At 50.8% G+C, this 23,439-nt stretch overlaps 1 protein-coding gene across 3 annotated transcripts in view; it reads left to right on the forward strand.

Annotated features, from left to right (window-relative positions):
• The window catches only part of ESYT2 (extended synaptotagmin 2), a 70,965-nt gene extending 52,437 nt beyond the window's left edge, over positions 1 to 18,528 (forward strand). For 2 of the 3 annotated variants that reach the window (XM_074366626.1, XM_074366628.1), the window contains 9 exons: positions 3,760 to 3,834; positions 4,614 to 4,700; positions 8,702 to 8,851; positions 10,155 to 10,540; positions 11,489 to 11,587; positions 12,892 to 13,023; positions 13,929 to 14,034; positions 14,395 to 14,444; positions 14,532 to 18,528. In XM_074366626.1, the coding sequence (XP_074222727.1) occupies positions 3,760 to 3,834; positions 4,614 to 4,700; positions 8,702 to 8,851; positions 10,155 to 10,540; positions 11,489 to 11,587; positions 12,892 to 13,023; positions 13,929 to 14,034; positions 14,395 to 14,444; positions 14,532 to 14,577 (1,131 nt within the window). In that variant the 3' untranslated portion in view covers positions 14,578 to 18,528. Of the gene's footprint in view, positions 1 to 413; positions 477 to 3,759; positions 3,835 to 4,613; positions 4,701 to 8,701; positions 8,852 to 10,154; positions 10,541 to 11,488; positions 11,588 to 12,891; positions 13,024 to 13,928; positions 14,035 to 14,394; positions 14,445 to 14,531 lie in introns of all 3 variants that reach the window. The other variant, XM_074366627.1, reaches the window with a different exon arrangement.
• The last annotated feature ends 4,911 nt before the right edge of the window (positions 18,529 to 23,439 follow it).

The raw sequence follows: 23,439 nt of genomic DNA on the forward strand, positions 1-23,439 counted from the left end.
GTTGTGCACCAGGATGGTCTGTGGCCCATCATTTGCACTTCAGATAAAACCTTTAGGTTAGTTATGGGTGGTATTTTAGGGATTTATTCAAGGGAAGGATAGTAAATAGAGTCCTTTCCTAAAGCATCACTTTTGGAATTTTCAAATCCCAAAGCGGGGGCAGGGAATAGTAATCATAGAGGGGAAGGAAATGTGTTTTGATGTCTACAGATTAAACCTTTACTCTCAGATACACACTTGGGCATAAAGAATAATTTTACAAATGGCTTTACTGTTTTTTTGTGTAATTCTTGTTGGTGGTTTTTGTTTAAAGATTTTTTTGTTCTCATTAATTTTCATGTCATTAACCTTACGTAAATCTCATTGCATGTTTTATTAACCCTTGGTATATTCATTTTCTTCTGACTTGAAAGAATAACCCATTAGAATTTAACCCTGATGTCTTGAAGAAGGCTGCGGTTCAGAAAGCTTTAAAGGTAAACTAACAGTTTTCCCTTCAAAAGTTAATTAAAACATATTGAAAGAGATGATGCTCTAACCCTCGTGGGTTTACTGACAAATTCTCTGTGGAGTAACAGAGTCAACGGTGGTTCAGCTGGAGAGAGCCTGCTCTTGCTGCCGAGAGTCAGGGTTAGAAGAACGTGTCGACTGTGAAGACAAATGCTGTCAGTACCAGCACGACCAGTCTGACTTCTGTCCTGTGGGCCTTAGCCCTTAAATCATCGGCACTTTAATTGGATCGGAATTTGTGAAAGTGGTGAAATAGAAGTCCTCTCTGAAATCCTGACCAGTTTCCAGATTATGGCTGAAAAGTCTGCCCCAGGCACTGTTTTGCCGCTCACAAATCACCTCTTCCAATATGCAGAGGCAGGGCCGCCTCTGAGTCGGTGACCGCGTGGCTTCTGGCGCTGCTGGTTCAGGTGACAGCTCTTTCAAGGAGCTCTGAATTTCATGAAATGAGGTGTATTGAAAACTAAGCTCCACTTCCTACAACGACATGAGGATGTATTTTCTGGCTGTATTGTTAAAGGTTTTCTATAGCTTACAAATGCTTTATTATTTTTTCTCTGATTCTTTGAACATTTTATGCTTAAATATTTAGGGGAGTGAGGGGTTAAATGTCACTGTTTTAAGAAAATTCTATCCAAAGAAATCAGGACTATTTTATACTCAGTTTCATCTGGAAGAATAAGTTAAATTTCCAAAGTGAGGAAGACTGACAAGCTCTGCTCTGATGCAGTGTCTGTGAAGCCCTCGCCACGCACCCTCCGCTGGGGAGGTGCGGCGGACTGCTCCTTGGGGCTCTGCTTAGCACGGGAGTTCAGATAACTGCTCCTCACCAGAACGCGGGGAGGAATCGTAGCCACAGTCTTTCCTCACCATTTCCTTGGTAACTGAAGACCTTGCCTAGCAGAGCACGGTGGTTATGAGGCTCTGCAGTTAGGCTAGACTGTCTGGGCGCAGGTCTCCGCCCAGCTGCTCGTCAGCAGGACCTGAGGGGAGGTGCTGACCCCCTGCTGCGTTCTCTCTTCTCCAGGGGAGAACTGAATAAGTCGCAGCAGGTCATGCATGCAGAGTGCTCAGTGTAGCTAGCATAATATGTGTGTTTCCAATTGTTACAGTATCTCGTTCAAGCCTACTGACGGGTCTAGAAATGGTATTATGCCCATGTTGTAGACATCAAAACTGAGGTTCAAATACATGAAATGTTGAGTAGATCTCAGTAATCAAGTGGTAAAGAGATTTAAGTTCAAGGCAGTTTGACTTAGAAGCTCGTGTTTTCACTGTACCTGTGTCGCTCACTTGTGCTGATGCATTTTGAGTATTGCATCCTTGTAGAAAACTTAGTCACTGATTTAACCTTATTTCATACAATCTAAAACATCAGTCATTTTAAGAACAGTCGGCCCTCTGTCCATGAGTTTTGCATCTGCAGATTCAGCCAACTGAGGATCCGGAAGAAAATTTACAGAAAGTTCCAAGTAGCAGCTTTTACGTTGTATTTACAACTATTTACATAGTATTTACATTTTATTAGGTATCATATGTAACCTGGAGATGATTTAAATTATAGGGGAGGATAATCCCACACTATTTTATAGATGAGACTTGAGCATCTTTGGATTTTGTATCCTGGGGGTTCTTGGAACCAGTCCTGCAAAGATACTGAGGGACAACTGTACACCGTTGTTTTATGTACCTCTAAGAAAGAAAATAAAGGGCTAGTTAAGGTTTGATAGTGCTTATTTTATACTTATTGAAAGAACTTTTAGGCTTAGGATGAACATAGATTTTTATCATGTCACTCACATGCGCACACGAAAGGAAAACATAAGCAAGATAAATTGGTGAAGGCGGTGATAACCACCACTCTACTGTAATCCGCCCAAAAGCAGTACTTAATGTTACCAATCGTTCGTTTCATTTTGTTTTCGGAGATGTTAGAAAAGTTTTTAAAAATAAGGATGCATTACAATTGATAAGCTACAGTAAATCTCTGGGAATGAACGGCTACTTTTTCAGAGATTAAGTAAGTGTATTAGTGAAACAAACTCAGCTTCTGTATCCAAGACTCAGAAGCAGTAGTAGCTTAAGCAAGACAGGAGTCTGTATTTCCCTTGCATGTGACAGTTCTGGCTTGTGCTCTGTGGTGCTCACCACCTCCAGCCAAGGAGCGGGCAGCAAAGGCAAGGTGCCGGGTTGGCCACAGGCGAGGTTCCGAGGGAGAACCCGGCACTCAGCTCCGCCCTCAGGGCTCCGGAGTCTGGGAATAGGAGACGTGGGTTTAGGGGAAGTAGTCTAGTCCTCCACTGCAGTAGCTTGTAGCCACATATTCGTAACTATTTATTTCATTTTGCAGAATTCATTCACATCAAAAAGGTGAACCAGAAAATAGATTATCGCAGTAGGTTTGGACTAGTAATATTTTATTCCCATAATCATGAATTTGATACCTCTATCTTTGCTGCAGTGTTGAGGCTTGACTCTAAAATTATTAAAGACATTTTTGTGACCTTCTCGTTAATTTCCACTAACACAAATGTTTACCTGCATCTTGTGGGGCTAAGTTACAAATAAACCTCATGTCCCATATGTGTTGCATTTTACCTTGTTTTCTTCTGTCAGCCGTCTGTGTTAAAGTATGATTTTTACCATTTTTTCTTATTCCCGAATTTTTCTTACTGCATTTAAATCTGCTTAATTTATGTGATTTAGATTGACATTTATTCTTCCAGTCAGAATTACTTAGCAGCTGGTGAGCAGGGTTTGGTACCTGGTAGCCACACTAAGTTGGAAGTGTGAGAGCGCGCCTCTGACTCCAGCACTTCACGATTCCAGCCAGAAGGCTGTGCCGAGCCGCCCGCTCTTTCACACTTGTCCTCCTGGTGTTTTTCTGTTTCCAGTGTTTGCTCTTTATTCATCTTGTTATCCTGGTAAAATGAGTTTTGAGAGTTGGAATTAACATTAAAGATTTTCAGAGGATTCCATTTTTCCAAAGTAGCTTGCTTTAAAAACAGAAGGCCCTAACATTTTAAAATTGTTTGCAAATATAAAATTCCTTAATTTATTTTATGTAGATACAACTGTGGCTTTGGGGTATGCTTAGCAAGTGTTTTCCAATTAAATTGTTCCAAGATACTCCCTATAACTGAAGTATCAGAAGTAAATAGAAATGACTGTTCATATAAGCCAATAATTCCATTTTTAGTAATCCCCATTTCAAGATGTTTATTTTGTCTGTTTTTTGTTTGTGGATAGTCAGGGAAGAAGATAAACAGCAACCCAAACCCACTTGTCCAGATGTCGGTCGGTCACAAGGCCCAGGAGAGCAAGGTGAGGTGCTGACTGGTTCCCTATGACCCTCCATCACTGTCACTGGTGGTAGTGGGGGCTCCCTGTGACCTCCGTCACTGTCACCCGGGGGGCTCCCTGTGACCCTCCGTCACTGTCACTGGGGGGCTTCTTGTGACCGTCCGTCACTGTCACCCCGGGGGCTTCCTGTGGCCCCCCATCACTGAGTTCTTTTGTTTTCTTGAATCAGTCGTTTGATAACCAGCTACGTAATTTGATATCAAATATGTTGTTCATTTAAAAATAACATCAAAAAATAACATGAACATGTGAATGTGCTTCTGGTTGATTTCATGGGTAGATGACATGGGACAAATTTCCAAGTTTCCTTTCAGTGCTCTATTAATATTTTGCTTAAAGGACAGCCAACAGTGTGCTTAAAATTCAGCAAATACAGTTTTATTCAGGAATTGAGGGAGGGCATTGCTGTTGCTGTAATGTGTCCTACTTGCAGGAAATACTTCAGGAATTACTCTTTTTTTAAACTGCTAACCATTAATTTGAGAAGCTTTCTGATGTGCAGCACTGTGTCAGCCCCAGGATGTCACGGGAGGGAGGCCACACCGCGCGGTGCAGGCCACGTCGCCGGGGGTGGGACACGGGCTGGGGTGGCTAGCGGTTCACCCCCGACACCCTCCAGAGCTTCTGCAACTAGTAAGTGATGATCCAGCTCAGGAAACTGGTGTCCTGGAACTTAATCAGCGCCGTCCTAGACCTGCAGCTGCAGTAGCACAGAGCTGATACCTGGCTGTTTCTTTCAGATTCGGTACAAAACCAGTGAACCTGTGTGGGAGGAAAACTTCACTTTCTTCGTTCACAATCCCAGGCGCCAGGAGCTTGAAGTCGAGGTATTTTATTTGCATTTTAAAATAGATTTGTTGAAATATGATCAGCATCAAAGAACCGCACATATCTAAAAGGTGCCGTTTATGGGCCCCTCCCTGCAACCAGTGTGTCTTTGTCAGACTTGGTCATACAGAAAATGCTGTGTGGTTTCAGTGTTTACTTGTCAGCTCTTGGCTGATTGTCACTCGTACCAGTTGTTCTTGATTTTTGCGTGCCGACATCTTACTCTCAGCCCTGCTGACCTCGCTGCGGTTCAGGTAGCTTCCGTGTGGATGCCTTAGGATTCTCCTGCATGCGGTCTGCTCGCAGTGACCCTTCTGCTTCTGCATTTCCCGTCTGGGCGCCCCATTGCCCAGCCCGGGCTTGGTGCCTCTCGGTGTCCCTCAGCATGAGTGGACACCATTGCCTCCTGCAGACTTAAGGGCGAAGCGTGTGTCTCACTGCCATTAAGTGTGACGTTTGAGGGCATTTCCCTCTCTTCTTGCTGCTGGTTTGCTGAGTGTTTTTGTCACAAGTGGATGTTGAATATTGCCAGGGACTTTTCTACAACTAGTGAGATAATCATGTGGTTTTCTTTTGTAAATATACAAATTTTCATTTGTAAATACAGTGAAATGCATTGTTGATTTTCAAATCATAAAGCTTGCAAACCTTTATTTGGTTTTCAAGATTTAACATTAGAAAACCTTGCAAGCAAACCTTTATTTGCATTTTAAAATAAATTTGTTGAAATATAATCAACATCAAAGAACTGCGTGTCACTTGATCATGATGTAGTATACTTTTTATGTACTCAATTTAATTTGCTAAAATTTTGTTAAGAACTTTTGCCTCATAAATAGGCATCAAGGATATGTTATGCAGCACAGGGAAATACAGCCATTATTTTGTAATAGCTTTAAATGGAGTGTAGTCTATAAAGTTACTGAGTCAGTGTTGTGTACCTGAAACTGACACATTGTAAACTATGCTTCAGTGAAGACAAGTAATTTTTGCATCTTAGTCATGAAGGATGCTGATCTATAATTTTGTTTTCTTATCCTGCCTTTTCAGTTTTGTGTCGGATTCATGCTAGCCTTTGAAGTAAGTTGGGGAGTGTTTCCTCCTCTTCATTTTTCTAGAAGAGTCTGTTTAGAACTTGTTTTCCTCGAGTGCGCGGTAGAGCTCACTAGCAGAGCTGTCCGAGCCTGTGGAGAGAAGATGGTCAAGTTCAAGTTTAATCCCACTGATAAGACGCAGGTCTGTCAGGGTGTCTGTTTCTTTTTGATGGAATTCCATGCTTTGCCCCAGTTACTCTTTGGTTGGTTGGTTGGTTTTGCCTGACTTGGATTAATTGGGTGTATTGCTGATTGCATTCTGTCTCCTTGTTCTGTCCTGGTCTTTCAGTGGGTGCCTTCGGGTGCCTTTCACCGTGGCCACCGCCTCGATCGTGCAGGTGCCAGGCCGCAGTGGCTTGTCCTCTCCTGGGCCCTATACTCTGCGTCTGTGCCTGTGTTTAAACCCACCATGTGTAGTATTATTTCTGCTTTGAACTGTCAATTATATTTTAAAGAGCTTTTTAAAAATAAATACATGGGGCTGTCTTTCCTATTTAGACGAATATTCACCACCCCAGTGACTTCACTCTGCTGAGATCCCGGTTTTCAAATGGCATGGTTCTTCCGCTGAAGGGCCTCCTGCGGAGCTGCTCTGCAGAGCTTTCTCAGCTATTGTGTGTCTGGGAAACTGTCTGTTCCACCTTCGTTTGCCAGAGGTATTTTCATGAGACATAGAACGCTTCTGGTTAGTAGGTTTCTTTCCTTCCACTTTCTCCCATCTTGCATTGTTTCTGATGAGAAGTCTGGGGTTTTTAGCCATGACTTTCTTGGATTTCCCCCACCCCGAGACTCTTCATCCTGCAGACTTTTCATCTTAGCAGCTGAACTCGGGTCTTCCCCTTCCGTGTCTTCCCCCCCGTCCTGCGTGTGTGTCATGGAGGTGTCTAGCTTCCAGTGCCGGATCTGCTTCTGCGAGTGACTTACCTTCACTATGGGTCATATATTCCTGCTTCTCCAGTTTTCCATTGTGAATTTTCCATTATTGAGTGCTGCGGGTTTTTACGCCTCTGGATATTCAGTTTCCTTTTCCTCATTTGCAGACAAGTTAGTTGGAAACACTTTGAGCCTTTGGAGGCTTGACTTAAGCTTCCGTCGTCTTGGGACCACGTGACCTCGCGGGTCCAACGCCCTGAGTGCCGTGAGATCTCTCCTCCTTGCTGGGAGTGGGTGCTGTCTGCAGCACTTTGTGCTCTGGGAGCTGCCCGCTTGTTTTTCCTGAGGCATCTTTCCTGGCCTCAGCTGGTTCGCTCCCTGCACGCGCTGATCAGCAGAAGATTCGGGGGCCCTTGGAGGCCTCCAGCTCTCTGGGGAGCCCTCCCCTGCCGGGGCCTCCTGCTCCCTGATTTCCTCACCTGGGTTCTCGGTGCAGGGGCACTGGCCTCATCTGGGGTCCTCAAGCCAGCCTCGTGGCTGGAACGCTGCCCAGCGACCAGCCCCGTTGTCAGGCTCCTCCCCTGTGTCCACACTCTCTGCACTCCTGTGTCCAGGGTCAATGCTGTCCAGCCTGAAGCCCGTTGTCTCGCTTACCTGTCCGGCTTTGAAGCTGAGGTGGGACGATACATGTGGTTGCTGTGCTCCGTGATGGTCAGAAGCACAAGTCCTTGGCATCTTTTAAACTCGGATGTGCGCCTGCTCGTCCCACATGTCTCAGCTCTAAGGAGAGCACTGTTCTCAGTGGGTCACGCAGCTCCCGGGGGCGTCCCTGTGGCCAGGTTCTGGCCCCCGCGCTCCTTTTGGCACAGCCTGCTTCCCAACACTAAGTCTCTGAGGAGTTTGAGGGCCTTGGTTTTGTTTAGCTTGTATGACTCCAACTTGTTCCTTAGCCCCTGAAGTCTGGGGGTTGAGGGGTGTCCTGTCGTGGGGGTCGCTCAGCTTCCCGACAGAGCGCCAGCCACAGTCGGTCGGGTGCGCCCAGCCTGCTCCGTTACTGTCTGTCTGTTGTTTTATATTTTCACACTGTTTTATACGAAATGTGTATGTCCAGCTACTTTTTTTTACTTTTATACTTGTCTAGCTAACTTTTTCCTTTATGAATTGCACTACCTTTAAAACAATTTATAGTAACTGAGTCTTGAATTTAAAAATATGACTTTTGAAATTCTATAATGATTATTTTATTTAAAAATTATTTTGTGATTATAGTTTTTTAAAAATTTTTCTTTGTATTTTGGGGGGGTAATTAGGTTTATTTTAATGGAAGTACTGGGGATTGAACCAAGAGCCGTGTGAATGCGAGGCATGCAGTCTACCTGAGCTCTGCCTTCTCCCTATGATCATAGTTTTAAAAGTAAGCATCACACTTAGGTTTTCACATGCAGTTGACTTCCTTGACTGGTTTTGTTTGTATAGCCCGTAAAACCACCAGAGTTCTTACTCTTTTGGGTTAGTTATTTTGTATCACAACAGCCTAACAGGAATAATTCCCGTTGCAGGGATAAAGCTGAGGATTGTAATTCAGGAGACAGAAATGACCAGGCATTTAAAGCAGATATTGTAGATTTTGAATAGGGAAGGCTTAAAAGAAAGAAACGTGCCTTCTCCATGAGCCAGGGTCACCAGAAGAAGCTGGGTACATCACTAGGAGTGTGTGCTTTCACCATTTTCATAGGATTTGAGGCGTTTCCTGTGGACCCTCAGATCTGTGCAGACCGCTGCCTCTTAGCGCAGAGTCACAGAGCATGGTTTTCTTTCTCACACTCGGGATGACTGCGATGAGGAGACACAGGTGCGTGTGACCCGGGTACGTTGTAGCACCTGTCACAGAGCTTTGTGTCTCCTGAAGAGGTTTCCTGCTGCACTACTCACACGTAAAAGGAGGTGGCCGAAGTGTTTTCAAAGACTGGGATTTGGACTGTGTGGCTTTCTGTCTCTGTCCTCAGAGCTGAGTGTGCTGTGGTGTCCCGCAGGTCAGAGACGAGCAACACCAGTGTTCTCTGGGGAACCTGAGGGTCCCCCTCAGCCAGCTGCTCAGCAGCGAGGACATGACTATGAACCAGCGGTTCCAGCTCAGCAACTCAGGCCCCAACAGCTCGCTGAAGATGAAGCTTGCCCTCAGGGTACTGCGGTGTGCGGCGGGCCGCTCAGGCAGTTGGGAACGGGCTGGGAGGACGAGGGTCAGGGTGTGGGGCGCAGGGTTGGGGACCCAGGAGGATGGGGGTCAGGGTATGGGGTGCAGGGCAGGGCCAGAAGGATGGGGGTCGGTGTGCAGGGTGGGGGACCCAGGAGGATGGGGTTCAGGGTGTGGGGTGCAGGGTGTGGGACTCCAGAGGACAGGGGTCAGGATGTAGGGCGCAGGGTGGGGCCGGGAGGACGGGGATCAGCGTGCAGGGTGGGGGACCTGGGAGAGTGGGAATCAGAGTTTGGGACACGGGACAGGGGACTCTTTAAATCCTTTGGCCCAGAAAGTATTTGCTATCTTGATCAACAAAGTTTTCTGTTAACGTTCAATTTTCAAAGTTCATTAAGAAGAGAAAATTTAATAAAGCCCCGCAAGATGGCAGAGATTATAGGAAAAATAAATTTTGCCCAAAATAGACAATGATTTGTTTGTAAGTACCAAAGGAAATGCTGAAAATAAAACTGGCAAACATATGGGAAAATGTTAGAACCCCCTAATTATTAAAATGAAGAACCAACTTTCAAGTCAAATAAACTTGGTCTGTGGAGGGTGCAGTGGAAACAGTCTCCTGTGCCTGGTCACCCCTGGGTGTGGGGACAGCCTCCCGGCAGGGACCACAACCTCTCTGGTTGTCCATCTGGAGCCCTCCCCCTGGACGTCCGGCTTCTGGTAATAACAGAACTGGAGGCGCTGGCTGCAGCTTTACTTCATGGAAGCGGAAACAGACTTCAGGCTGCCAAGGTGACCCCAGATGCAGAGTCACAGACGTAGATGTGCTCAGGCCGTGTGCTCAATTCAGAGCACGTGTGAAAAGCAGACAGAGTCAGTGACCCGCTGCCCACGCAGGGGAGGGTGTGGCTGCTCCTGCTGGACCCTGGTGGAGACGGTAGGGTGGAGGCCCACGTAGGGTGGGGTTTTTCTCCCGGCCAGGGCGTGACGCGACCTGTCCATGGTGGCGTTGCCCCTGCCGTGCATACCCACTGCCGGTGGAGGAAGTGAATGGGACGCACGGGAGTGAGTCTGTGCATGCGGTGCCGTGTCCCTCCCTCCCACGGGCCTTGTCCTAGGCTTCCTCCACACGGTAGAAGAGCTGAATGGGTAGACCGGATTGTTCTTCATGCTTTGTGCGAAGCTTTAAAGAAACACTTGCAAACGAGTATCTCTAAGCTGTTCATGTGTGAGGCTGTGAGGCTGTTCACCAGTGTCACTGGCTTTATTTTTCGGTCTCTTTTCACCTCTAGGTGCTCCACCTTGAAAAGCAAGAAAGACCTCCAGACCACCAGCACTCAGCTCAAGTAAAGCGACCCTCTGTTTCCAAGGAGGGGAGAAAGGTTGCAGTCAGATCTCAGATGCCCGCATCCCCAGGCACCGGTGACAGCGGCACCGCCCCGTCTACACCGGTCATTGGGGGCAGTGACAAGCCTGGTGTGGACGAGAGAGCCCAGCCTGCAGAGGCCGGCCCCCTGGAACCAGGGGACCTGGGCAGAAGCTGCTCCAGCCTGCAGGCCAGCGCCACCTGCTCCCCTAGCCACGCCTCCGTCAAGGAGCCCACCCCGAGCATCGCCTCAGACATCTCGCTGCCCATTGCCACGCAGGAGCTGCGCCAGAGGCTGCGGCAGCTGGAGAAGTAACGTGGCTCCCCACCCCGGCTGAGTTGGTGCAGGGCCCTGGGCTGTGGTGGGGTGCCAGCTAGGCGCAGCTGCCTCCAAGTGTTGCCCTGCCCTGTGAGGCCTCTGGCTTCCATGTAAACCTGCCGTTTCCAGGGCTGGTGTTCGGCTCACTTGAAGATTAGGCCCAGTGGGGTGATGTGGCCACGAGTGGGAGAGGCCCTGGGGCTCCTGTGCATCCTGCCCAGACCAGGAAGGCAGAGTCTAGAGCTGATCCATTGGATCCTAAATGGGCAGGACTTGACAGGACTTTGTTGTGTCAGAACAGGTCCTGCTCTGTCTGCTTGTCCAACCTCGTTACCACCTCCAAGCTGGTGCTGTGTTTGGAGGTTTGTGGGGCTTTGTCCCTCACGCCTTGAGTTGGAGGTGTGTCGGGGTTTCCTTGGATAAGGGCCTGGAAGCCTGCACTTGTCCTGAGCTTCTCTGTCCACTGGAGGAGGAAGTTGCCCTCTTAAGTAGTTCTCCTCTTTGCTGCGCCAAGGAGTGCGGGCTAAGATGTGGGGGCAGAGGCGTGTGGCTGCTCCTGGGGCCCGCGCTCAGAGCCGCCTGTCTGTCTCAGAGCCTGGGCCTGGGCTGGGCCTTGACACAGAGATGAGGGCATAGTGACCCTGTTGGCCCATCCCCGAGAAACAGCGAGTGACTTTCACGGGCTCTGAGGAAGGCCCAGGCCCAGGAATTCCGCAGCACGGGGTTTGTGGTTAGGAGACGCAGTGTCTCGTTTTTATGTTGAGCCGTCAGTTTAGTGACAGAGTTACGTCCACCTCTCAAATGAAGGCTGAGCCCAGGGCCTGTCTGTGCCCGGGACCACAGGTCATGTCCGTGGGCACTTCGCCCCTCGTGAGTGCGTAGTCTCACGTGTGGCTGTGGCAGTGACACGCCCCCTGTGTTGTTCTGCTTTGTCTCCCCAGCGGGACGACCCTGGGACAGTCGCCCCTGGGGCAGGTCCAGCTGACGGTCCGGCACAGCTCCCAGAGGAACAAGCTGGTGGTGGTCGTGCACTCCTGCAGGTGAGAGCGCGGGGCCCCGGCCCAGTGGCAGGGAGGCTGTAGTCCCAGTTTCACTGCACTTGTTCCATGATGTTTTCTAGTCAGAACCATCTTGGTTTCGTTGTAACACTCCCTGGAACTGCTGTTCTGTAGTCTGCGTGACACTCCCTGTGGCTGAGTGTTTAGGGCAGGAAAGTGAACAGTTTTTCTTTTACTGAATGTCCTTGGGGGATTGGACTTCCAGGAGTGGATTTGTGTCCGCTCAGGGTCCGGGCGAGTCCGGGTCATGGCAGGAGAAGCTGTGGTCCTGCAGGAAGGGGCGCACCGCTCTTCCCCGCAGTCAGGAGGGCTTAGCGTGCGCGGGACTGATCAGCAGACGTGAGGTCAGGCGCCATTGTTGCTTCTGTTGTGCTAGATTAACGGTGCTGGTTGGAGCTGACGGGTTATTTTCTGTTATGTGACTTGTCTGTTTCACTAGTAGCTGTGATACAAATATTTGGATCTTATAAAAAGGTGTTGGAAACACAGGAAAATAAAATTAGTGAGATTTACAACTATGACCGCACAACCCCAGACCCCGGTTCAGTGCGTGTTTGCTCACGGAGCCCCTTCCTGCTCCCGAGTCGTGGCTGTGCGAAGTCCAGGAGCAGAGCACTGACCGGAGGCTGTTCCTGGCTGGGTCTTCAGATCCATCAATAAGTGAACCACCTGAAGTGGCCACACATACAGTTGACCCTCGAACGACCCGGTTAGATCTGCACGGCTCCACCGCATGGGGTTTTTTCAGTAGGAAACGGTACAGCACTCCATGATTTGTGGCTGGATCCTTGGATACAGGACCGTGTGTTCAGATGGGTGGCACCCTCAGCCTCAGTGGGGTTCAGGGGTCAACTGTGATTACACACTGGGTGGTATTTGGCCCAGTTGTCCTCAGACAAGAGTGGTGTGGGCTGCGGGAAGGAGGTGGCCCTCTTCTGTGAAGGGATTAGGTGGACACAGCTGACAGTGGGGTCAGCGGCCTGTGCAGGAGCCAAGGAGGACCGAGTACACTGGGGGTCCGTGGACAGTGTTGGGAGAGGGGTGGCTTCGTTTGGCCGTGAGTGCAGTGAGGCTGTGTGCGGAGGCCAAGCAGTAGTTTCCGCGAACTCTGGGCCCAGGAAGTGGGCAGAGGCCAAAGGAGCTGTGAGGAGCCGGCGAGGGGCCAAGACAAAGCTTCTTCTGGTGCCCTCAGCATGGAGAGTGCAACCTCAGCTGGTCTGTTCTTGTGGGCGCGCCGCGTTCCTCCGCGGTCTCACACCCAACTGCTCTCTGGTTTATGTCCTCAGAAATCTCATCGCCTTCTCTGAGGATGGCTCTGACCCCTACGTCCGCCTGTATCTGTTACCAGACAAGAGGAGGTCGGGAAGGAGGAAAACACACGTGTCCAAGAAAACGCTGAACCCCGTGTTTGACCAGAGGTGTGTCCATCTGCAGGGGGTGGGGTGACCCTGGCAGGAAGGCCCCAGGATATGACCGCACAGCCCTGCTGAGCTGTCATGAACTTGATAGTGTAGATAAGCAAGTAGGCTCTGGGCTTCGCACGTGAACCCTCAGGCTGCTCTCCACGAGCTGAGCCCTGCGCATCTTGGCATGGCTACTGCAGGGCTTAGGGTGGGCGCATCGCCAGTGGTTGGGGGACAGTGAAGTCGACGGTGCTGGAGCCACCAACCCAGCTTATGTCCACCCCGGAAGGTATCGTGGTTGCTCACAGTGACCTTACCTAAAGCAAGGTCAGAAACTGACCAGCAGACGCCCGGTCCCGCTGTGGGCAGGCTTGCTTGTGGGAAAGTGGTCACAGCCGTGTGTCTCTGAGAGGCCTCTGGCCTTGTCCTCTGCTTTTCCGGAGGCCCTGCGCCTGCAGCCCCATGGCTGCCTTGCGGACTTGGCTCCTAGAGGCATTTACTCCTCAGCAGCTGGCTCCAGCCGCTGGAAGTGTCTGCAGCCCGCCCTCCACTGAGGGCACGCCCGTGATGCCGGTCTTCCGCCCATCCGGGGCCTGGAGTCCGTCTCCTCGAGTCTGTGGGCCAGTCCCACACTGAACCCCAGAAGAGCTGGGAGTTGTGTCCAGACGGGACAGGGGGGTCACAGGCGGTCGGGCCTTGCCCACATTTAGGTGCTGGAGTCTCCTCTCACTGTTAGGAAAGCAACGGAGAAACCTTCATGTCTTCCTGAAATGCCAGGCGCAGACATCCAGCAGGGGGACTCAGGTTTACAATAAAGGCAAAGCGTGGCATGAGGACGGTCTCAGACAGACAGCTTTTAGTTGCTGCAAAACAGCGCAGGTCACAGAGGGGCTTAGGAGTGGTCCTCTCTCCCGCTTCAGCTTCGACTTCAGCGTCTCGTTGCCGGAGGTGCAGAGGAGGACTCTGGACGTCGCAGTGAAGAACAGCGGTGGCTTCCTGTCCAAAGACAAAGGGCTTCTTGGCAAAGTAAGTCTGACACAATCCTTGATCAGTTCCTACTCTTCGTAGAACTTAAGCACGTACCCAAAGTGCCTTTCTCGGACCAGCATCACACGGGCGGACAGCCCGTGTCTGCTGCGCTGCCATCAGCGGCATGGGAGCCAGTGTCCCCAAGAGGCGTCATAATAACTTAAGTGCAAGACTGCCGAGCACAGGGGCCCCCATGGGTGTGACCAGTGTGGGGTTCACAGGCAGCTCCTCAGGGAAGAAAAATTGAAAAACGAGACTCAAGACGAGGGTGGTGCCATGTTGCCCGAGTAAGACCGAGAAGACAGAAGAAGTGGTGAAAAGCCTAAAACCCACTCCAGCAAATGTCTTCTCCCCCAGGTGCTGGTCGGCCTGGCATCTGAAGAGCTCACCAAAGGCTGGACCCAGTGGTGAGTGTCCCCATCGCAGACAGGGAGCCCGGGGTGCTCGTGCAGGGGCGCCCCCATGACCGCGTCTGCCTTCTTCCCGACTCCCAGGTACGACCTCACGGAAGATGGGACGCGGCCACACGTGGTGCCGTAGGCGCTACCCCGGAGCCTCCCGCTGCCCCGCCTCTGTGCCCAGACACGCATCCCTCGGACGCACCCATGCTGTTTTTATAATTTCGTGTGTTCAGTCACGTGTACCTTATGGTTTTATAAAACATGTTGACATTTTAGGCATATTTAGCCAATATTATCCTTGAATTTTGTATGCTTGATTTCCTCCAGTATTCCCGCCAGGTGTCACGGCGTGCAGCAGGGTGGTGGTTAGCTGCCGTGTGATGTGCAGCGTGTGTGGGTTGCATCCACCAGGAGGTGCTCTGTGGTGGCCTTGTTGTGTGTATCGCTGAGGTACTTACGCTGTGTAAATAGACTCTATTTTTTATAGTCTCTACATGCTGGTTTCAATTCAGAGGAAAATAGATCAAGGAAATATATATATTTTTTCTTCTAAAACTTATTAAATTCTTATGACAAATAATAATTTTTGTCTTTGCAAGAAAATGTTCTCAGTGACCTATTTTGTGGTGTTTCTTTTTAAAAAGAAAGCCTGAAAGATTAGTAAATATTAGTATATTTCTGCCCATTATGAATGATGAAAGAATGTATTCAAAATATTTACACTTCCAAAAATACAAAGATGTATTATCAAGAAGTCACTTGAAGTGCTTACAAGGAAAAATGTATAACTGAGTAATATAAGATATTAAGAGTTGTCATGGCTTATAAACCATAGTGTGCTAATCTGAAATTTCTTGCATAAAATGAAATGTCTTAAGTGTATTTTCAGTTGCTTGTTGTAACTTACTCATGGGACAGTGCTCAGTACACAGTGACCCTTTCCTGGAATGTTACTCAGGCAGATCTTCAATGGCAGCAGTTAGGCTCTAGTGCAATTTTCAGTGTTTTCTCAGCCCGCACTGTGTCCCAGAGGCTGGGAGGTGGATTGGGGCCCGCAGACGGGAAACCAAGTCTGGACGTTACACGCAGGGTGGGCTCCCCGGGCTGGCACCCGCCTGAGGGGTCTCCGCTCGCAGCTCTGGGCGTCTGTGACCGCCTCCCAGGCTTCCCCACTTGCGCTGCCAGACCTCGGCGCTGGGCCGCTGTTTCACAGTTTCCATTGGGGAGTATATTTTTCTTCTTAGATTATGAAAAGCATGCTTTCTGTACTTAAACGGCTGAAGCCTCTGGGAGGGAGGCTCCTTCACAGCGTCCCAGCTGTGCGGGCAGGCCGGGTGACACCAACGACTCCCGAGCAGTGAGGACGCCAGGCCACGCGCAGACGTGGGACAGGCACGATGGGGCTGCCCAGGCGCGTTGGCTGCCTCACACTGTGCACCATGGCTGACGTGTCAGGGGCTCTGGCCTCGCAGCGCAGGCTCTCATGCTCTCCTCAGCAGTGAAACTTCACGCTGAAGTTGCTTCCTGTCGTCACAGGAGGATGCTGACGTGCAGGGACACAGGCTCATGGAACATGTGAGGCCGGTGTGTTAGCAGCGTGGGAAGGACATGTACTTCGTAGACCTCGCTCTGCCCGTGGCATTGAGTTTGTTGGGGATTTTTTTTAAAATGAGGGTTGCTGAAGGGCTTCTGGTGTAATTTCTAAAAGAGGAGAAATACTCTGAAATGTTAGGATAGCAGTGATTTCTACCAACATCCTCAGTTTCGGGGCTTTGCAGCCATGCGTGTCCCCTCTTCAGTGTGTTTTATTGCTAGAATGCCTCACTTAGGCAAATAGGTTCAAAACCCACACAAAGCCAGTGGCAGCATGAGGCCCACCCTCTGTGGATGGTGGGGCTGGACAACCCCCAGCAGCCAGCTCCATTCTCTTTGAAAGGGAAGAAGGAACGGAAAGGGACTATTCTGTGGTCACTGAAACTCCTCCCACGTAGACTCTGCCTTTACGGCAGACGGGCCATCACAGGCAACCTCATGCACCTGCGGGGCGGCTGAGCATCCCCGTCAGGCCGGACGCTGGAGGCCCAGGACGTGCATCGCCAGTGCTCAGTAACTGACTGGTCCGGGAAAGGGAACTTTAACTTCTCTACATGGAGGGGAAATTAAGGTAGGCGAGTTTGAACTCTGTTACTTTATTGCTCATCCTGTGCCTTAAAGTAGGAAGTTTGAGGTGTTGTTTCAAGTTTCAGTTTAAAACAGAAGCAGCCTTGTAGCTGTATTTGCCACGATTTTTCCATCCTGTGAGAATTCCGCGCACAGACGCTCCTGTCAGGAGGCCAGGCCTCCTTTGCAGACCAGCGTGTGTGCTCACCTGGGGCTGTGCCGGATGCCGCGGCAGGTGCTGGTACACGGCCGAAAGTCCTCTCTGCTCAGCTGACGTCACACGACGGCGCAGGGATTTACGCAGTCAGACTTCCACGTGAGCTCGCTTGTGACTTGTATCCCCTTTGTCTCTTGAAGTGAGTTTTTAGTGTGGAACCGGAGAATTTAAAGCAGATAATAGTGTTTATGTTTGCTGTTTGTGAATTCTTTCATGTTCAGGAGAGGCAGGTGACTGGTAAAGGAACATCCGATCACTGGCATGAGTCTTTAGTTTCTGTCTTCATTGGCCTGTCCTCGGCCTGCCTCAGACTCTGGGCTTTGAAAACGGGATTATTTCCTGGAAGATACTCACGAATAGAAAACAGTCTTTTAAATGTACTCACTTTGTAACTGGCGCCAAGAGGAGTGGAAGTGGGGCCTGGTCTGAACAAACGGAGGCGCCCCTGCCGGGGGCTGGAGCCAGGGCGGGTCTGTGCGCGGCCGCCCCTCCCGGCCCCCAGCACCTGGCCCTCTGGGTTTCCTTCTGCGTTGCTGGCCCCTAGGCTCTTCGCTGTCTTCTGACCCCAGACTCTTAAGTGTGGAGGAGCGCAGGTTTTGGGTCTGTTTATTGTGTTTTGCATTCTGCTTAATACCGTTGGCACCTGTGGTTTCCCATACAGACAGGGCTGCTAAGCTCAGGACCGTCTGCCCCTCTCCTCTGTCTCTCTGCTCCGTGTCCCGTCCGCCTGCCCAGTGCTTCGGCTGGAGACCTAGACCATCCTGACGCCCCCTCCGTGTCTCTGCACACGCAGACGCCCAGCCCTTTAGTTCTGCGGGCGGTGTACCCCGTCCACCAGGAGTCCCGGGAGCCCAGTTACCTCCCAGCTCACGCAGCTGGCCCACATTCTCCACATGGCAGCCAGAGGGACCTTTTCAAGTCCAGATCGAATGCACCATCTGCTGTCTCCCGTTGCTCTCAGAATAGAGACCGCTGTGGTCTGGTGTATCGTGTGTGGCCCTGGGGCCCCGGCGCCTCCCCAGTGGATCTGCTCCTGTCGGCCCCACCCCATCTGTGATGCCCCGCCCAGGACTCACACCTGCCTCCCCAGACCCTGCCCCGTCTGACCTCCCCCTCCCGCCCCGCTACTCAGCGCAGGTGGTTTCCTCCACGTTCTGACCGACACTTCGGTCTGGGTTCAGTCTCCTGTTGGAAGGGCCACGTTGCTCCTGTTTGTCATGCTGAACACGAGTGTGATTTAGCCCTGTTTACGGCTGTTCCCCGCCTGGACTGTAGGGGTCCTGGGCAGGGTTATGTGGGTGTTTCTAAGTCTTTTCTAATCGTTTACCACTGTTCCTCGCACATGGTTGGTGGATAAATAACTGTTGGATAAAGGGTGTATGAAGTTGGGCAGACCTTAAACAACAGTAATTTTCCACTTAAAGACAGACGCCCATGGACAGTTCATAGTAACATTGTGAGACAAGGTACAAAGCCAGTGATCTGAGAAGCCACTGAGGCAGGAAAGTGGGAAGGGAGCCGGGAACCTGTGGTCAGTGTTAATCTGGAAATCCTGGGCAATACAGTATGAAAAGAAAATGATTATGAATTTTGTGTTGGGCAAGAAGGTCATTTTCAAATATGAGATTGTCTCCCTGAAAAACCTAAGAAATTCATCTGAAAGCTTTTGAATTGAACAAGTATTGAATAAAGGACCAGTCATAAAAACATAAATTTCTGCGTCTTATGCACTAATATTAATGGCTATTAGAAAATATGACGGGAAACGTCACTCAGCAGCCTTGGAGCTGCAACTGTGCTGAGCACCTGCAGCCAGTCGGGGGTGCAGGATGGGTTGGGCCCCCAGGGGACTGTCACCACTCACCTGTCTGGCTCCTGGGGCAACCACGTCAGAACAGTCTGTGGCACTTGTTTGACACTGCCCCAGGCAGCTGCAGTGTCACCAGTTGGGACAGACAAGAGCTGACCAAAACATTCTGAAGGAAAACCTAGGAAAGAGAGGTCCCAAGGGGGCTTTGAAAACCTCTGGTGTTCCAGGGGCTCTGGAAAGACGTGTGCACCTGCCCAGGAAAGGCCTGTGCGAGAACGGTCTGCCACCTCCAGCTGGTGTTGAGGCTCTGCGAGCGGGACGCAAAGAAAGGCAGCTGTCGACTGCCTGACGGGATGTGGAACACAGACCACCCCCCCGACACATGCGCTCCCCCCCACTCCCCCCCTACATGCACACACACTCCCCCATGTACACACACTCCCCCACTCCCCCCACATGCACTCCCCCCTCCACCCCTCCACACTCCCCCCCTACTCCCCCCATGTACACACTCCTCCCCTATAGGCTCCCCCACATACGGTCCTATGTACACACACTCCCCCCCACTCTCCCCAACTCCACATGTACACACACCCCCACAACACTCCCCACACACACACCTCACTCACACGCACTCCCCCCATGTACACACATGCCCTCCATACGTAACCTCAGGCCCTCGGCAGAGGCTGGGAGACCCGTCCAAAGTACGTAAGGAAATCTCTGACCGTTAGCTAGCTGACCAAGAAGGCTAACCTAGCAGACTTCGGAGGCGGCACATAACAAAGAATACAGTTTTTAACCAATTACTCCAAGAAAGTTACTAAGAAACACCCAAGTTGGAGGGGAGCACTCTAGAGTTGCCACAAACATTTTTTAAATGTTCAGTTTACAATAATAAGAGAAACACAAGGCGTGTGAAGAACCGCACATAATGGGCCGTACCAGCCGAAAGCAGCCAGCAGGAAGTGCCCCTGCGGGAGCCCGGAAGTCAGGCGGCAGGTGGACCTCAGTCAGCGGCCACCCCAGTGCACCCAAGTGCAACTATGTCTGAAGGTTTCAAGGACAGTTTGAGGCTGATTCTCAGCGAAACGGTGGAAAATCAATGGAGAGAAATTATCAAATGGATGAAATAGAAATTCTGAGTTTACAATACGGTAAGTGGCGTGTAAATTTCAGTGAAGGATTTCAACACTAGGTTTGAGCTGACAGAAGAGTCAGAAAACTTGAGAAGTCACTCAGATGATCTTGTCTGAGGACAAAAAACAAGAGGAGTGAACAGGCCACCAACACGTCACCAACACACAGTGACGTCCCAGAGGGGAGGTGGGAGCAGAACCAGAACGTTTAGAAGTAAAGGGCAAACACACTTAAAGTTGGTGGAAAACAGGACACATTAAAGAAGCCCAGCAAACTCCAGGTCAGACAGACTTAAAGGCCACAGCAGGCACGTCTTCCTCAAACTGGTGAATGTCAAAGACAAAATCTTAGCACTTCAAGAGGGACTGTCCACGCAAGGGCTCCTCAGCAAGACCCTCCCGCCCGCTGGCCCGAGACCACGGGGAGCAGGGCGGGGCCGGGGCACAGGTGCCCCCGACCCCATTTGTCATTGCTGCTGACCCACCTGCCCTGCAGGAGCACGCAAGGTGTCTGCGTGTGCTTACTGGGGGCTGCTCCTAACCACTCTCCTTAGATGAGCCCTAGGGTCCTGTCCCGGGGACCACCGCGGCTCCGGGCCCCACCTCTGTGCTCAGATGCACGTCGGGCCCAATGACTGGGAGCAAGCCACACACCTCTCTGCTGCCGCTTCCCACCGTGAAGCGGGGTGGCCATGAGCCTGCCCGGGAGGCGGGGGGGGGGGGGTGGAGGGTGAGCTGGCTCCCCGCCCTGCCCTCCCTGTCAGATCACAATGTTGGAGCCTCTGCTCCACGCCCACCTGGCAGACGGCCACACAGACAGGGCAGTGGCTGCCACCAGCCTCACCACCCCCTGCCATCCCAGGCGCTGGCCATGGCCTGCTTGGTGGTGAGACTGCCGGCCCCTCCCTGCGGGTCCCGCCCAGCCTGGTTTGGATGGTGCGGCCTCCTCTCCCCTCCCACAGCGCAAAGGGGCGACACAGTTTGTGTTTACAGCTTTCCTTCACTGGGGTATAAAACACACACAAATGTGCAGAAACCCTGACTATTCTGCCTTGAATTTTCACAAATGGCTGCCATGTGACCAGGTCGCGGCAGCCTGGGCCCCCTCCTGCGGCAGCAGCTCCTATCCCAGCACCCGCCCTCCAGGTAAGCTAGTCAGAGTCAGAGCTCTGAGTGCATCTGGCTTTTGTTCTAGGGCTTGTTTGTGGCAGACGCGTGATGTCTCTGGCCTGGGTCAGGGCTGGGGTGAGAGCAGCGCTGCAGGGAGAAGTAAGGCTGGTCAGCGCGGGCTTTGTACACCTCCTGCCTCCAAGAAGCCGGCCCACAGCCCTGCAGATGCACCTGAGGGGCCAGGCCTGTGGGAGAGAGGGACTTCTAGGCCCAAAAGAGACCCTCCCTCGTCCCAAGGCTCCCCCAGACGGAACCCCCGTCGGCTGGGACACGGGTCCTCCCTGGAGCAGGACCCACCACACGCACCTCTTCCCTTTGAAGGAACTCCAGACGGGACCCCAGAGACCAGGCCGGTTACCACAGCAAGTGCAGCGTGGATCTCCACCGTGAGGATGGGGTGGAGGGCCGCGCCTCACGGGGCTCTGACAGCAGGCCGCCCCATACCCAGTCTCACCAGGGCAGTCACACTTGCCACAGCTTTCCTGGAATCTAGCCCTGACTGAGGGCCTTGGGGAGCCCGGTCCTGCGTGTTTTGGGTCTTTTTATTTCCTTGAGCTGCTGAAGTTGGATTTCTCTCTGTAATGAAAGGCAGAGCTATTTATGGAAGTTTTCCAATTAAATAAAGAGGTGGGGACGCAGCCCCTGTTCCACATGTAACCTCACCTCCTCCTGATGCACACTTTGGTTCTCCTTTCTGAATTCGCTTTTCCCTTCCTTACAAATATTTGTATCAAACAACCTCTTTGTTTTGCCTGAGATTTCCTTTTACTTGTCCACGGTTTTGCAAGCTGCTTCAACCCTCAGTTTGAGAGACTAAGCTTTTTATTTATGAACATTTTAATGTTACTTAAGTGAAACATAACACCAGCGCTTCTTGGATCACTTTTTATCAACAGTTCTTCCAAACTCCTGCCCGGGGCTGGTGCCGTGAAAGGGTCCCTCACAACTTCCAAACGTGAGTGTCCCAAGCCGAGGAACCAGGGCCGGCACAGCTGTGACGTCTGCTCCTTAAGGCTGAGCATCGGGACAGCCCTGGGGAAATTCTGCTGTAGACTCAGCATTCCCCTTCTTTACAACTGTAAACCCAAGGCGCACCTGGTTGACCTTCTCCAAACCAAGTAAAAGGCCAAACGCTGATAACCCCCCCTCCCGCTCAGTGACGTTCAGATCGCAGCCCGGCACGCACGCACGAGGCCGTGTGTGCTGGGCTGCGAGGGGTCAGCACCCGCCTACACGGACCAAACGTACTTATGTGCCTGTGTGTGCATGTGTGTGCGGGCATGGGCATGTGCTCACGTGAGGGGCATGTGTGCATGTGTGTGCACCTGAGTGTACTACGCGCCTTATGTTACGTACGTGTCCACACGCACATGTGCAACCGCATGTAAATGTGCTGGTGTGCACGTGTTTTGTGCATATGCACGTTATGTGCACATGTGTGCATACTCATGTGTGAGTGCACACGTGTGTGTTTAGCTCCTCCAAGACCATCTTCTCAAACCCAGGGTCTGAGTCTGAAAAGCAGAGCCGCAGGCAAGGCCTGTGTGCATGTGGTTTGTCTGGGAACGTGGGCCTGAGAGTGAGACCTTTTCCTTTTTCTCTGTTCTCTGAAAGAGTTTTCATAAAATGGTGATCATCTGTTTCTTAAAAATCTGGTGAAATTTGTCTTTAAAACTTTCTGAGCCTGAGACTTCGATGACCCATCCGTTTTCAAATTTTGTGTTAGTTCATTTTCAGTTTCTCATCAAATCAATTTTGAAGATTGTCTGTTTCATGCGTTCCAATTTATTGGAAAGTGTTTCTTGTGAATGCAGCATCCCTATCACACTTGCAGTTGCCTGTTTCCTAATGTCATTTGCTGGTGCCTTCTACTTCTTTCTTGACTGGGTAGCTTGATTTGACAAATCCATGCATCTTACTAGTTTTGTGAAGACCTTGCTTATTGTTTTATTGTGTCACTTGTTCCTCATTCTTGTTTTTGTAGTAAAATCTGCTCCTGCCCCTTCTGTCTGCTTTGGTTCACTCTGTTGTTGTAGCTTCTTGAGTTGAGCATCAAACTTATTTTCAGTCTTTCTTTTAAAACAACTAAGTCTAGTTGTTTAAGGCTGTAGATCTCACCCCACATCTCGCTGCAGCTTCATCTCCCAAGTGTTTCAAGCACACAGTTCGTGGGATCTAGGCGTGTTCCATTTCCACTCAGACTGACTTTTTATTCCATGAGTGATGTAGACCATTTGTAAATTTCAAAGCACATTTCCCCCACCCTTTTGGTGTCAGCTATGAATTTAATTGCCCTGAGGTCAGAGAAGGTGGTCCATACAATGTTCACGCTTTGGGGGGGTGGGCGTTAAGCTCACCCACCCCTGTCCAGTCTTTCCCTCCTGGCCCCAGGTCCAGAGCAGGTCTTCAAGGACATTCTGAGATGCCCTTCTTGGTGGTATTTGAGATTTCCAGATAGCAGCTCCTGTGACCGAGTGGGAGGGGGCTTGGTGTGACCACTGGTTG

Source organism: Camelus bactrianus, chromosome 7 (assembly GCF_048773025.1).
Source record: "Camelus bactrianus isolate YW-2024 breed Bactrian camel chromosome 7, ASM4877302v1, whole genome shotgun sequence".
Taxonomy (NCBI): Eukaryota; Metazoa; Chordata; class Mammalia; order Artiodactyla; family Camelidae; genus Camelus; species Camelus bactrianus.